General features: G+C 39.7%; 1 protein-coding gene across 1 annotated transcript; it reads left to right on the plus strand.

The window, feature by feature from the left end:
- Positions 1 to 4,703: 4,703 nt before the first annotated feature.
- On the plus strand, positions 4,704 to 14,926 carry TAGAP (T cell activation RhoGTPase activating protein). The gene is made up of 10 exons (XM_050949663.1): positions 4,704 to 4,814; positions 5,288 to 5,372; positions 5,476 to 5,529; positions 6,224 to 6,290; positions 7,602 to 7,771; positions 8,927 to 9,088; positions 9,577 to 9,686; positions 10,442 to 10,637; positions 11,420 to 11,537; positions 12,389 to 14,926. Exons 2-10 carry the CDS (start codon positions 5,346 to 5,348, stop codon positions 13,681 to 13,683), a joined length of 2,199 nt encoding a protein of 732 aa, XP_050805620.1. The 5' UTR covers positions 4,704 to 4,814; positions 5,288 to 5,345; the 3' UTR covers positions 13,684 to 14,926.
- Positions 14,927 to 15,186: the final 260 nt, after the last annotated feature.

A 15,186-nucleotide genomic window follows, 5' to 3' on the forward strand; every position in this document is an offset into this window, starting at 1 on the left:
TTGCTTTTATATTATTGCTGCATGAATTCAATGCTTGTGAATTACACCAGATGATAATTGAGGGTTATAGTTGGGGATTTTAAATCTGAACCCACATTGGTTAATTTTTATACACACCCACTGCTCAAACCATGCCCATAATTTTCTAAAGCAGATCTGCCATACACACAGGATGCCTGCTAACATAGTGAGTGTGGTTAGATAGAGAGGTGTAGCAATGTATCTTAACTAAAGATCTGAGAAAGTACTAACAACCTACCAATCCCCATGAGAAATATTGCCTCTAGGAAATTAGAAGGCTTACACCATATGTCTGGCTACTCTAAGCTAATTGTCTGGTCCTGCAAAGCACTGCACACTGAAACACCACTGAATTCAAGGATCAGTTTCAGCATCCTCATTTACCCATGGAACAGGTCAAAATTCCCCACATTGGCCTGTCTCTGTGTCTGAAACTTGTCCTGGAGGGACCACTTTGAGTGAGGAGAGGGTTATTCTGGTCATGCCTGTTCAATCATTGTTATTTACATATTAATATATTTATACCGCACCCAATAATGTGCCAATGTGCTTAATAGATGGATTAAAAAGAGCATGCTCCCTGTCCCAAAGCATCAGTCCTTGGATATTCTGGTGAGACTGCCAGCAAAGGTCCTGCCGCTGCCTGGCATTGTTATGGAAAAGCACTGAATACAGAGCAATAATGTTTCCATAGAAATTGTAAGGCATACCTAGAAGTTAATAGGGAATCATTTATCTGCTATAAAATCCCATAGGATTTTTAAAAAATCACTAATCAATATTTAAGGTTTTTAGAATAATTTCTTTTTATCCCTATTAGTTTCATCCCAAATACATTCTATAGGATTTTTCAATATGGGCTAAGATAGTGGGTTTAGTTTTGCAGACATCTGCCCACTAGGAACTGAACTGAGACCACCAATTCATTTCAAATAACTTTTGGGCACTACCAGATGTGACTTTGCCTAAAGATGAAAGATTCCTGGGGCCTATTTCCAATCCTTTTTGGTCCCCTTTTGCGGCTTGCAGGATATCTACACAGAAAAAGCTGTGCACAGGTAAGCCTGTCTGAACAAGCTTGAATCCAGCTGGCTTGGGTACTAATAGCAGTGAAGACAGCACAGCATGGGCTTCAAACCAGGCTAGGGGGCTGAGCATACACCCAGAGACTGTGCCAGGTTGTGTTATCTGTATTGAAGCTTGCAGTACTCTGTCTCCACTGCTACTTTACTTGTACTAGTAGGATTCAAGCTAGCTTGGGTAGGCTAACCTGTGTACAGCTTTTGCTGTGTAGACATACCCTTAATGATTTAGAACAAGGGACTGGAAGCCAGAAGTCCTGGTTCTAATTCAGCTCTGCCAATGAGTCACTAAGGGCATGTCTACACTGCCAAAAAAGACCTCAGCAGTAAGTCTCAGAGCCCAGGTCAACCAACTCAGGCACATGGAGCTCACACTACATGACTAAAAATAGCAGTGCAGACATTTGGGCTTGCGCTGGACCCTGGGCTCTGAAACCCAGCGAGAGGGAGGTTCTCCAAAAGAAGGCTGAGGAGAGATATGGTTGCTCTCTATAAATACATCAGAGGGATAAATACCAGGGAAGCAGATGAGTTAAGTTAAGCACCAGTGTGAACACAAGAACAAATGGATATAAACTGGCCATCAACAAGTTTAGGCTTGAGATTAGATGAAGGTTTTTAACCATGAAAGGAATGAAGATCTGGAACAGCAGACGAGCAGTGGGGGCAAACAACCTAATTGGCTTCAGGACTGAGCTTAATAAGTTTCTGGAGGGGATGGTATGGTGGGACTGCCTACAATGGCATGTAGCTGATCCGTGACTGCTAGCAGCAAATATCTTCAATAGCTGGTGATGGGGCACTAGAATTACTACAAAGTAACTCTGAATTACTATAGAGAATTCTTTCCCAGGTGTCTGGCTGGTGGGTCTTGCCCACATGTTCAGGGTCTAACTGATCACCATATTTGGGGTCGGGAAGGAATTTTTCCCCTGGGTCAGATTGGCAGGGACCCTGTGCGTTTTTCGCCTTTCTCTGTAGCATGGGGCATGGGTCACCTGCAGGTTTAATCTAGTGTAAATGGTGAATTCTCTGTAACTTGAAGTCTTTAAACCAGGGTCTGAAGACTTCAGTGACTCAGCCAGAGGTTAGGGATCTGTTACAGGAGTGAGTGGGTGAGGTTCTGTGGCCTGCAATGTGCAGGAGGTCAGATGAGATGATCACGATGGCCCCTTCTGGCCTTAAAGTCTATGAGTCTCAGCCTGAACTCGGATGCCTAAACTACCATTTTTAGCAGTATAGTGTGAATCTCAGTCAGTTGACCTGGGCTGTAAGACTCACTGTCACAGGTCTTTTCTTTTTGCAATGTAGACATACCTTAAGTGACCTTGAGCCAGTATCTTAATCTCTCTGTGATTCACTTTTGTTGTTTATAACATGAACAGCAGTTACCTCCCTTGCAATTGTTTTGCACGGCTTAATTGCTATTATTGTTTCTATGGTAGCACCCAAAGGCCCCAGTCAGTATCAGGACTCCATGGGGTCAGGTACTGGACAAAGATGGACCCTGATCTTGCAACCTATTCTCTGTGAGCAGATCCCTACCCTGACATGAAGCCCCATTGACTTCAGCACAATTCCATGCACGAAAAGGGTCCACCCATGCAGAACAGCTTGCATGATTGCTGTGATAAACCAGTGAAAATACGAGGTGCTGCACCAAGTAGTATGGAATTTGCATTAGAGGTAAAGCAAAGTCTAAAATACCTATTAATCAGACTACAATCTACGGCAGTTGTTCTTAAACTTTCGCACTGGTGACCCCTTTCACACAGCAAGCCTCTGAGTGTGATCCCCCATAAATTAAAAACACACTTTTTTTTATATTTAACACTATTAAAATGCTGGTGGATGAAGCGGGATCTGGGGATGGAGACTGACGGCTCGCAACCCCCACTTAATAACTCCCAGTTTGAGAACCCTTGATCTACAGGTATCCTGGCCCAGTTACTAGTTAAAGAAAAGGAAAGTTCAGATTATGTGTTCAGTACACTATTCTAATACTTGTAAAAAAAAACAACACTGAAATGGATGTATGCACCTTTGATGAGTAAGAGAGAAAAATGGCCCCTCTCTCTTCCTGTCTGGAATAAATTTAAACTTTTACTTTCTTTATAATATTTCACACTTATGTAGCAGTTTTCATCTTTATTTTGCAAACATTACTGAATCTGCACAACATCTCTAGCAATATATCTGAGCATTGTTACCACCTGTCAGGGACGATCTAGATAATACTTAGTCCTGCCATGAGTACAGGGAACTGGACTAGATGACCTCTCAAGGTCCCTTTCAATCCTATGAGTCTCTTATTCTAACCCCATTTTGCAGATAATCTGAGGCAGAGAAGTGACTTCTCCAAGGCCACAAAAGAAGTCAGTGTCAGGCTCAGATTTATTTCTTACAAGAAGCTGTTGTTAAGAAAGGGCACAGTGAGCTCTTACTGCAAGTTTCTTGACTTTTCATCAGTTTTATTCAAATCCCTTTTCATTACCTAGACAAACTGGTTTTAATTTTAATAAACAGATTTACTTACCACTGCTACTAATAACTTAGATTATTAAAATGGAAAAGTCTTTAAAATTCAGATTCACCTTAATAAATTCCCCTTAATAAATTACAAGCGGCAAGTAGGGTGGGGATAAGTACTGCTCATAAACACAGTAGCCTAAATTTTTGCACTCTCTCTTTTCCTCTGCCTCAAAGCAGAAAGATTCTGCTCCAAACCAGTCAGTACTACCCATATAATGAAAAAAATAACATTTTACACTTACCAATCAAGTATTAACACGCAAGGGTCTTTGTCTGAATGTGTATAAAAGATTTGTAAAATTTGTGTAAAACAAAGTCTTTTGTACCAATGTACAGGCTCTCCTTTTTCTGCAAAATAAAGCATTTTTCCTTATCTCTGTCAGGCTGTTATTTGGCTCTCATCTAGGCAAACCCAATATTTCGGTAACACACCTTTCACTTTTTGTGCAGTGTATTTATCTTTTGAACTGCACTCAACTGGGACAATGAAAAACTCATTGTCACTCTCTAGTCAATTTCATTTTTTTAGATTTTTCAGAAACTGGCCCAGTGCTGCAAAAGTTGCTGTTGCACTTGTTGAAAAACAGTTTCTATTATAGTTTTTAAAAAATAATGCATAGAAACATGTCTATTGATCTAAGGTGTCATGAAAAGTTTGACAAACCTAAATGTAGGATCACATTTAAACAGATGGTGTCTTTTTAATTGTGAAAGCTATGGCATTCTACTCACATGGGGGTGTTAAACAGTGCAAATTGCCCTTTAAAATTAATTTTAACCTGTCTACATTGCATCATCCTTTTCACACATCCTACCTGGTGACAGTGACGTTACACGGAACCTTTACCTGCCGGATGACTGGTCTTTTCCATCCATAACAGCTACAAGGTTTAAAAAAAATAAAAGCACTGCAGCTGCCCTAAAAGGAAAGAGGAAGCTAGAACTTTGAAGTGTCGGTCAGAGAATCTTGTCCTGCCCCATGATGCTTCTTCCTGTCTCAGTTTGTGAATTTCCACCTTCCCCTATTCTCCGTTTATAATGCAGCACACGTGGGGCAGAACTGTTTAGTCTCCTTCTGTCTCTGCAGAGGATTAGTATCAGCAGAAAGAGTCATGCTGTTCCTCCTTTTCTCTATAGTTCACTCGAGGTGAAAGAACTCTGGCTGGATACCATCCTCTGGTAAGCCCTGTTCTGCCTATGAAATGAAGGTACCCAGTGAATATTAAAGTTAGTGTAATACTACAAATTTAGACTGCAGAAATTGCGTGCTGGAGGAGGTGGTCACCCATTGCCATTGTGGCTGTTGTGCATAGCTGATTGAGCGAGTTTAGTGTCAGATTTGAAAATTAGCACTGATGTCAGATTAGAGTTTTGTTATATGGTCTAGCTTTCAGCATTTATTATCTACTTGCATGTAGTGAAAGTGAAAAGCTCTTTTTTAAAGGAAGGCATATCTATGGTAATTGTACTAAATGCATTACAGATACAATTTCAACTCTCATAATAATGTTTTATAGTTTGCTAAGGATAGAGAGATTGACTTATTTCAAGATATATTTTAAATGATATTTTGGCTTGCAGCAGAGGCACAAAAGAATGATTAAACGTTATGGTGGGTAATCGTTATTTCTTTGTCCATTCATTCTGCACAGGCAAACAAAAGAAACCAAGGGAACCAGAATCACTAAAGTTCCATCAACTAAATTCCTAATGAAGGTGTTAAGCAGCTGCAATGCTGTAAGTGTGTTTAATGAGTCAAAGGATCTACTTTACAAAATGTTAATTTTTACAAATAATGTTGGAATAGTTTCTCACGTTTTGTATTTGTTTTCTTTCTTAGCCAAAACCTCTAAATGCCAGCAATATGGAGACTTTGATTGAGTGCCAGTCTGAGGTAAACAATCTCTAACACCATCCAATTCCTATTGTATGTTCATGTGTGATGCCCTGGCAAACTTGGGGCCAGATCCTCAGCTGGTGTAAACCGGCATCATTCTGCTGAAGTCAGTGGAGTTTGCTCATTTACACAAGCTGAGGATCCAGACCTTGTTGTGTGTTTAATTTGGACCTTGTTTAGGTATTACATCTAAAGAACAAATATGCAGCAGTGATGATGTTTAAAGTTAGTTTAAGCAAGATTCAAAAAGAGATTGGATATTTTTAGGATATCAAGACTATCCAGTCATAATAGTTAATGAAAATATTTTGGAATGTTTCAGGATTTAAGCAGATTTCTAATTATTAGAGATCAGAATAAGACCTACCACTATGTGGAAGGCAGATTATCCCACATCTGCCTACTGCAAGGATCTTACACCTTCCTCTGAAACATCTGGTGCTAGCCACTGTCAGGCTTGGGTATGACCCTTCTGGAAATTCCTAGGTTCCTAATAGCAACATAAACATTAGGACTGGATAGTTCTATATAATACAGAGTTTACGTTTAATTGCTAGACTTAATTAATTCTGTGATGCTATATTTTTCCATTTTGTATATGAAACATATCACGGGATTTTGAGATACAGATGTGGTTGGCTGTTGTTTTTTTATCTTTGTCTGCTTCATAACTGATTAACATTTATTTTAGGGTGATATCAAGAAATGTCACTTGTTGGTGTCATGTGACAGTGAAGATGGGCTTTGCCATCTGATTGGTGAGTTTTGAACATAAATTTTCCTCCTAAGTGTTGAAAGCTGGTATTTCTGCAAAACTGAAGTTGGTGTGAGTGTGTATGTATATATATATATATATATATATATATATAGTACTGGAAGCAGAAAAACAGTTTATTGTTAATTGATATTATGTATGTTAATATCACATTATGTGACGTTGTTATTCTTTTTAACTCTTAATTATCAGGACTTTAGTGAGCCTCAGGTGCAGGTCCTGCTAACCTCTAACACACATAGCAAATTTTCCATTTCATTTTGGAGTGGGGATATTCAACGTCTGCAAAGAAGGCAACTTGTTTAGAAAACACTCCCATTTATGCTTTATGAGGAAAACATAAGCTTCAGTACACTGTAATCTTCAAGTTCCCAACATGCCACCATGTTTAAGATCCAGGTTCAAGTCCAACCATGGGAGATTTAGGAACCTCAAATAGCAGAAGGCGAGGAGTGTTGTTGATATCCTCCAGGCATGTGTGCTGTGTTCTAGGGCACCCCCTTGTGGCTGCCTAGAACAAAACTTTAAAGTCTTAAAGCAGCTGTTGACCCATTGAGTCACTGTATTTGAGTTTCTGATGCATAAAAAGAGGGCATTGAAATGGAGATAGACACAGAATTTGTGCACATTTGGACCTACCTACTACCCAGACTAGTTGCCGCAAGAGTTGAGATCCCTGGCATATATCCATAGCTTGCATCCAGCGGGCCAGCAACAACCCCCAAACAGAAAAAAGTCCATATCTACTAAAGAAAAAAGGGCCAGTGAGTGATCTATGAGAGGCCTGGAGCACTGGTATCCACAAGGTGCAAGCTATGAAAGGATGTACTTTTAATCAATGCTTCGCAAGGTGCTAGAAAGAAAGAAAGAGCCCCCACTTCCATGAATCCACTAATAGGGACATTGAGCAGGGTCAAATAACGTAGTGAAAGAAAATTCGTAACACTGCAAACTGGGGATCCGCTACTGTTGAATCAACCACAAAAGCAGTTCTTGGGCTGCGCACATTCCTGCTGTAAGTCTAATGCTAAGAGGAAACAGTGAGTACGACATAGAAACAGGAAAGGTGCTGACTTTATAGAGATGGTCAGAGTGTTACAGTTTAAGGACTTGTTTCCTTAGTAACAGCTTAGCTGTCTTTCAGTTTAGCTTTGCTCTGTTTAGCTTGGCATCCTTGTTTTAATGTGTATGGTGGATATTATTTCCTCTGTCACAGAGCATACCAGATCATATCCACTGTAGTTTTCTCACACTGACTTTCCTTTCATTTTTGTTTTGCTTTTGCTTGTAATAGATGGTAATAAGAAAAGAAAGAAGGTGATAGCATGGCCCTTCGCGCTGCGATGGAACTCCACCATATCAGAGTCCTCAGGACACTTAGAATCTGATCTGAAGACTTCTCTATTTGATAAGCCTCTGTCAATTGTCTGTGGTGAAGATGACACACTCCCCAGACCCATCCAGGTAAGCAATAATCATTTGGTACTTCTTATGTCTAATGAGGGGCAATATTTCGTAGTAGGTAGGGCACTAGACTAGTATTCAAGAGACCTCAGTTCTGCTTCTGGGTCTGCTGATGACCTTAGGCATGTCACTTCACTCTGCCTCAGTTTCTCCATCTGTTAAATGAGGCTGATGATATCTCAATTTGTAAAGTGTTTTGAGACCTACCAATTAAAATCTCTGTATAAGAGCTTGGTATTAATATTCATGTGCAAATAATAGTGCTACTAAGCAAGACAGGGATTTTCCTCTGTCCTAGAAAAATCCAATCCCTCAACTCCCATTGTCTTCAATTACACACGTGAGGATTACAGACTAAGGGACTATACAAAAAACTGCATGGGTTAGACCATCATAAGTCAGTAGAAAAGCAGCAGCTGAAAAGCTGTGAAGTTCAGGGTGGTGGAGAGGCTTGGCTTGATTCACTATAGAAAAAGGGGTTAGTAGCAGAGTTCAGATGCAAATCCAAAGTTTGAGGGTATTCAGATGTGGGGGGTTGGGTTCAGCCCCTGTAGCTTGTGTTAGAAGTGTGGTCCACTGGCGAGGGCACTGATCTGGGAGTCAGGAAAAGTGAGTTACCTTCTTGATCATGTCATTGACATGTGTGATCTTGAGGAAATCACTTCACCTTTAAAATATTTCAGAAGCATAAAGACATTATGCATGACGGAGTTCCCTGACAAAAGCACACAGCTTTTGAGCAAACAACTTCTGACTCACACAAATGCTTCCTCAGCAAAGGAAGCATGTGTCGAGGCCCCTTGTCAACGGTATGATAAGCTCAGAACTGGACTTGGCCCACATTCAAGCAATGGATTTTTTTTTCCAAAGTGAGCTTCACTAGACTTTCAATATGGGAGTGGGGACGAAAACATGAGTGCCCAATTCATCTCCTGCTGGAAATCAGGAGTAATTCCACTGAAGCTGATGTAAAGTTAAAGTGAAAGAACAGTCAAGCCCTTGAAGTGTAATTTGTTGCAAACCGACACTAGATGGTATCCCACTTTAAGAACAGTGCAGCTCCCAGTTAAACCTGCTTATATCTTTAATGACACAGTTATGCTCTATATGGCCTTCCTTACCATTCTTCCATTCCTGTATGTGTGTTTCCTATAGGATATCCTTACTACACTGTACTTAAAAGGACCTTTCACTGAAGGAATATTCAGAAAAGCTGCCAATGAAAAGGCACGCAAGGAGTTGAAGGAAGAACTGAACTCAGGAGGAAAGGTTGACTTGGAAAGCAAACCCGTGCATCTGTTAGCAGTGGTCTTTAAGGTAAATGCACCTGATCCCTAGCTGTGAGAGTAAATTTCTAACAGGAATGGGCAAACTAGTAACTAGAACAGATCCTAACCTGGAATCAAAATTAAAACCAAAGTGAAGCTAGACTAAACTTTTTCAGCTTCAGAAAAAATTGATAACCTTTTTCATTTCTTATTTTATTTTTCTCCCACTGACTTCCAATTCCTATGTGACCTTGGACAAGTCACCTCAAAACCTCAGTTTTCCCCTCTGTAAAATGGGGGTAGCTATATTTTTTCTGTCTTCGTGAAGCACTTCATGCTGTTTTGTATATATTCATACAACATACATAAATGGTTGTGTGTGTGTGTGTGTGTATATATGTACCACATAGCTAAAACTGATGAGCATTGTGTTGAGTCAAAGTCATGGTAATAATCAAAAGGCAAGAAATATCTTTATGTTCATTCCATGGTAAATGGTATTATCCAAATGCTAAACCAAAGGTCTCTTCACTGCAGGATTTCCTCCGAAATATCCCAGATAAGCTACTCTCATCTAAACTTTATGATGAGTGGATGACAGTGATGGAGAAGCAGAGCAATCCTGACAGAATTGAAGGATTGAAAGAGTAAGTTTTGCAATCAGTCCCATTGATATGGAGAATCCAAATCCAGTGACCTGCCTGGAAACATTTCCACTCATGTCATTTGTAGAAAGTTGGTGCAACTCCTCCAGTGGTTAATTTTGGAGTGAAAATGGTGCAGAACAGCATTTCTTTAGTAACAATACCATCCTAATGTATGTGAGATTGATTGAAAAAACATAAGACCTCCAGAATAATGAACAAACAGACTTGCAATGTTTTGGTGATTAATGCTGTACATCAACAGTTGACAGTCAACTGGGGCCTCATCCAAGGCCCATTGAAGTCAATGGAAAAGCTTCCATTGGTTTGAACCTGATCCTGGGAAAACAAAAGAAAATTTTTCATTCTTGTGGGGGGAGAAAAACAGAAAAATATAAATTATAACAGCTGACATATGAAATCACTGTAAAGTTACATAACATGACTTTAGATGTGTTAAGGATCAATATTATTGAACCTCTCCAGTGATATTTCTAGATTGCATATCATTTAACAACATTGTTTGTTAATTTATTTTAAAAGTATTCTAACGCTTGCTTGTCAGTCAAGACGTTATGGTTAGACACACAGTCAGCTGCTGTTGGGGATTTTTGAATGGTAGTTTTGTAAAACAGTTAAGAAAATCATTTTCCTCTTTTTAAAGGAAATGTCATGCATGGGAGCAAAACTGAGACTTGTTCCCATAAAGAAGAGGTCATCGTCACCTACTTAATTTTGCATTTTTTCATGTTTCTTAGGGTTGCAGACAAATTACCAAGACCAAATCTCCTCTTGCTCAAGCATTTGGTCTTTGTGCTTCACCATCTCAGCAAAACCTCTGAGGTCAACCGGATGGATTCCAGCAATCTTGCTATCTGCATTGGGCCAAACCTGCTGACTCCAAAGCAAGCTGAAACCTTACCACTCGAAGTCCAGAAACAGATGAATGACAAGGTTAGTTTGGCTTCCTCCTTCTGCCGCTTCCCTAAACAGACCCTTACCATTACTATTTGCCTTCAGAAGCTAAGTGAGGCACCACTACCAACCATCTCTGGGTCAGCCCTTCACTCGTCTATTCAGAAACAGGTCATCAAGTCTCCCTGACTCATCATCTACATTGTACAAACAATGAGTTAGCCTAGAGTACACGCTACTCATATTTCCAACTCCTGAACACAAATGTACTGAACACATATATATCAATAAAATATACTGTGTGTGTGTGTGTGTGTGTGTATCTATATATCTAGATATACACACACAGATATACAATATTTGAGTTGCAGTCTTCAACTGAGAGTTAAGTCTTTTTGGATAAATCTGAGCAGATCCACATATCCATAGGTCCAGGACTCCTGTTCCAAGGTGGCCCATTATGTAGGATGAAACTAACATTTTCACATGATCCATCTATTCCTGCAAGCCCTTCATCGTTCAGCATGGTTCTGTTCAAAGGTATCTTGCTGTCCGATATGTGGAACTCTATATAAAGGAGTAGCTTAACCTAATGTTGTAGCAACTACCCAGCTGCTGCAGTATTATATGCAAAAGTACTGTACCGTATTATGAAAGATTAGTATATACTATACATGTTCTTTGTACCCCTTTGGTTAAAATAAATTAGTTAACCTAGATCTTAAATTGCAAAATAAGAACAAAACCAGTGCCAGTTATGAAACTGCCAGTTCAAATGCTTAGTTTAACACACACACAAATACTTTATTTTATTTTCACAGGTTAAGACATTAGTGGAATTCCTCATTGATAACTACTTTGAAGTATTTGGGGAGGATATAGCTCTGCTCTTCAGTTCATCAGCTGATGATTCACTGGAATACACAGACAGCTCCACAGGTACTATGATGTGTTGATGTATTTTACATATTGGGTGTACTGGACCCACTCCAGATTTGGATAAATAACATCCCTGTATATATTTATGCATGGTATCTGATCTATCAAGTTATCGAAGCACGTTTATATTAAAATTTTTCTGAAAGTACAGGGGTTTTCTGGGTGCCAGACACAAACTGACAATGTTATTTTATTGGAGCATGCTCTACATGCTAAAGAAATCACATAAAATGACAATATCCACAAGGCTAGACTCATTCCCAATGCCGAGCATCAGATGCTCATACAGTTTATAAACTCATAATATTCATAGCCTTTGATAGGACCCTATGCTGCAAGGTGCTGAGCACCCTCAGCTCCCACTGAAGTCTGACCCCATGGATTTTAAGGAGACCCACCACCCTTTTTTATATAAATGGATTAAGAAGATTGTTCCTAAAAAGAACAATGAAAATTGAAACAAATGTGCCCCATTAGGAAGCTTTAGAATATAGCAATTGCTCATAGCTGGGGGGGTTTTCTACTTGTTTTCTTCTATCCCCATTCGTAAAATTGTTTACCTTCTGTTCTCCTCCTTTAGCCCTCTAAAAAATATTATGCTACAGTTAGTTGGGTATATACCTGAATTTAGTGAATTTGTCAGATAAGAACTCTTGAGGTGTTCGACTGAACTACATTGGTCAGATTCTCAACTGGTATAAGTTGCTGTAGTTCCAGTGAAGTCATTTACATCAGCTGAGGATCTGGCACCAAAACTATGAATAAATGGAAATCAGCACATCAATAATGGTTATTTTCAAGTAGTTTTTGCTTGGCATGCAATGTACTGACAATTTCTTCCTCTCCCACAGAACTGTTATCTCCCACTCAGCAAAATGACTCTGCCTACGAAAGCACTGATCCCGAGGCTGAATGCAGCTCCAGCATTTCTCAAATCAAGGAGCTCCAGAAGGCCAAAGGGAAAACCAGTAGCCTGAGGAGTAGAGACCCACAATGCCAAAAAACACAGGACCTGCCCCCTTCTGCCTCTTCACTAACCGTTTTTAAAAACTCCATAAGCACACCGGATAGGAGATTCTCTGAGCCAGACATGTCCTTGCAGGACTGCCTTGAAGGCAAGATAAGGAACCAGAAGCTAACCAAAAGTGAGGATAACTTCACCATCCAGCAGGAACAGCTGAGATTGCAAGGTCAAGAACTGGAAAAGCACCTGCCAGGGGAATTGTTTCCTGGAGGTCACTATAGGACTAAAAAGCCACTAAATCTAAGTGTGAAAACCAACTTGCCATCAGAATTATCAAGTGGCTCATTACCCAAAACATCCTCCAACTGTTCCTTGGATAGCTCCTTATCCAATTCTGACTGCTCTGTATTTACCAGTTCACCATTAGTTTCTCCTTCCAGTCCCAAGAGAAACTTCGTAACCAGACCCCAGTCCTTTTCCACCAATACTGCCGATGAAAGTGATACACCCATTAGAGAGATCAAAAAGCACTCCATGTCATTTTCTTTTGCAACCCGCAAGAAAGTGCTAACAAAAACCCAAAGTTGGGAGCCTGGAAAAGCTACGGGCTTTCAAAGAAACAGCTTCAAGAAGGACTCAAAGAAAGAAAATCAGTTTTCAGGCAGAATAGTCCAGGAACACTGTACCAACAATGGCAAACCATTATGTATGGTATATCAACCAAGATCTCGTTTCAGGTCAGCTGATGAGGTGTTTAGAGAAGTGGACCAGAAAAATCCTGGCAAACCACCATCGTATGAAGAGGCTACTAAAAACTGCCTGGCTGCTAAGGTCCCCTCATACAGTACCTTAACAGTTCAGAATATGAGAGCAACTGTGTCAAATCAAGACTCTTTGCCTCTTCATCCATGTCTCAGCAATAGAGAGGTTACAACAGATATGGATCAGAAGGATCTACCCTCTGACAGACTTTTTGTGGTAAATGATTCTCAGATACAAACTGAAACCATTGACATTGGAATAAATTCCCGTGCAAGTTTACCTGTAACCCCTCGAGTTTATCGTCTCAGGACTATGTCTGAGTCCTATCAAAAGAACAAACAAGAGTATCTGATACGACGATGCAGTCAGCCAGTCTTTGAGGTTGACCAGATCAAATATGCTAAGGAATCCTATGTTTAAATAGACCGTCCATTCTCAACACAATGTACAAATAGTTGTCTTGCAAAACATCTTCCACAACATTTTACTTTAAAAGGACCAAGATTAAGCTAGCTTGGCGTGAACACTTCTTTTGCATAAAGCTTTTCTGAAACTGGGTGTCAGCCTAACATATCATGTTTTTTCAGCATTGGGTGTGTGTGGTGCATTATAATGTAAAAAAGTGTATATACTGCACATAATATATTACACTGAAAGAAAATAATAGAAATGTGAGAGCTGTGTGATAGAGTGTTGTGTTTCTATCCTTCAGAGGTCACTTTCAGGGCTGGGAGGGCCAAAATTTAGCCCACCTGCCTTTTCTTTTATATATGTATGAAGGCTTTGTGTAATTTGCTATATGTTTTTCCCCTCTAACATAATGAATTGCTGATTTTTTTTTAATTCAAAAAAATGGGTCAGCAATCCCTTAGTCCCAGAATTTGAGACATTAAAGATGGAAAATAATTGTTTCATCATCTAGTCCAGTCCCACCCTCTCCTAAATCAGGATTGCGCCTCACAACATACTTTTCTAGAGCTCTGTCTGGTTTTAAATGACTCAAGCAATGTTTCCACCACTTACCTTGGGATACTACTTCACTCTCTAATAACCCTCACTCTTACGAAGTTGCTCCTACTATTCAAGCTAAATTTCCTTTCTCTTGATTTTTATCTCATCACTTCCAGTTATACTCATTGTTGCCCTCCTAAACAATCCCTCTCCCTCCTTGGTGGTTAGGAGTGCAACCTTACAACAACTAATCGGTATTATGATGTAGTCAGTCTTGATCTCCAATCAAAATCAGGGACCTATTTTATTAGGCATGTACATATACACTGTAAGAGACTGTCCTTGCCCTGAAGAGTTTATAGTCTATAGTCAGGGCGCACAGAGGTGGGAGAAAGGAAGCATTTTTATCCCCGTTTTACAGAGCACATGAACAAGAAAAATCCTGCAAGTAAAACACTTCACACTCGAGCTTCCAATAGCTCTTTAAAACCTACAATGAGGGACATTTCTGTTATAAAAAATACTTGACAGTGTCTTTTAACCTTACAAGAATAAAAATGATTGGAAGTGTAATGTGTTTTCACATGTAGTAACTCACATGTTAACAGCACTTATCTCCAGTTTAGGGTTCAGTGCCTTGAACCAGGACTGAGGAGAATTTTTGGTTTTTCCTCCCATGTAATTTCACTACAATAAAGCACTTTCTTCTGCATGTCTAATTGTTATGATATTTTATTCGTGGTCTCTTTCTTTTTACAAACGTTCACATACTATCTGCATAATGTGACATACCCAAGTAATAGGATAGCAACTAATTGCTAATTATTGATTAGCATTACTACTACTATTGCAGCTTTCAGAAATTGAGAGCTGAGTCTGGCCCTCAGAATATCTCTACCAAGGAACCAGGTTATGTTGGCACAAAGCGGCATTAGTTCTGGGTAGGGGTGGGAGAGTTGCAAGGGGCTGCTG

The sequence above is a fragment of the Gopherus flavomarginatus genome, chromosome 4 (assembly GCF_025201925.1).
Source record: "Gopherus flavomarginatus isolate rGopFla2 chromosome 4, rGopFla2.mat.asm, whole genome shotgun sequence".
NCBI classification, from domain to species: Eukaryota; Metazoa; Chordata; order Testudines; family Testudinidae; genus Gopherus; species Gopherus flavomarginatus.

Bases quoted from the DNA above. Each gene is read 5' to 3' on its own strand.
- TAGAP (XM_050949663.1), top strand. From the start codon at position 5,346: ATGAAGGTGTTAAGCAGCTGCAATGCT. The intron at 7,772-8,926 runs GTAAGCAATAAT...TGTTTCCTATAG, and splicing joins CACTCCCCAGACCCATCCAG to GATATCCTTACTACACTGTA. The intron at 9,089-9,576 runs GTAAATGCACCT...TCTTCACTGCAG, and splicing joins TGTTAGCAGTGGTCTTTAAG to GATTTCCTCCGAAATATCCC.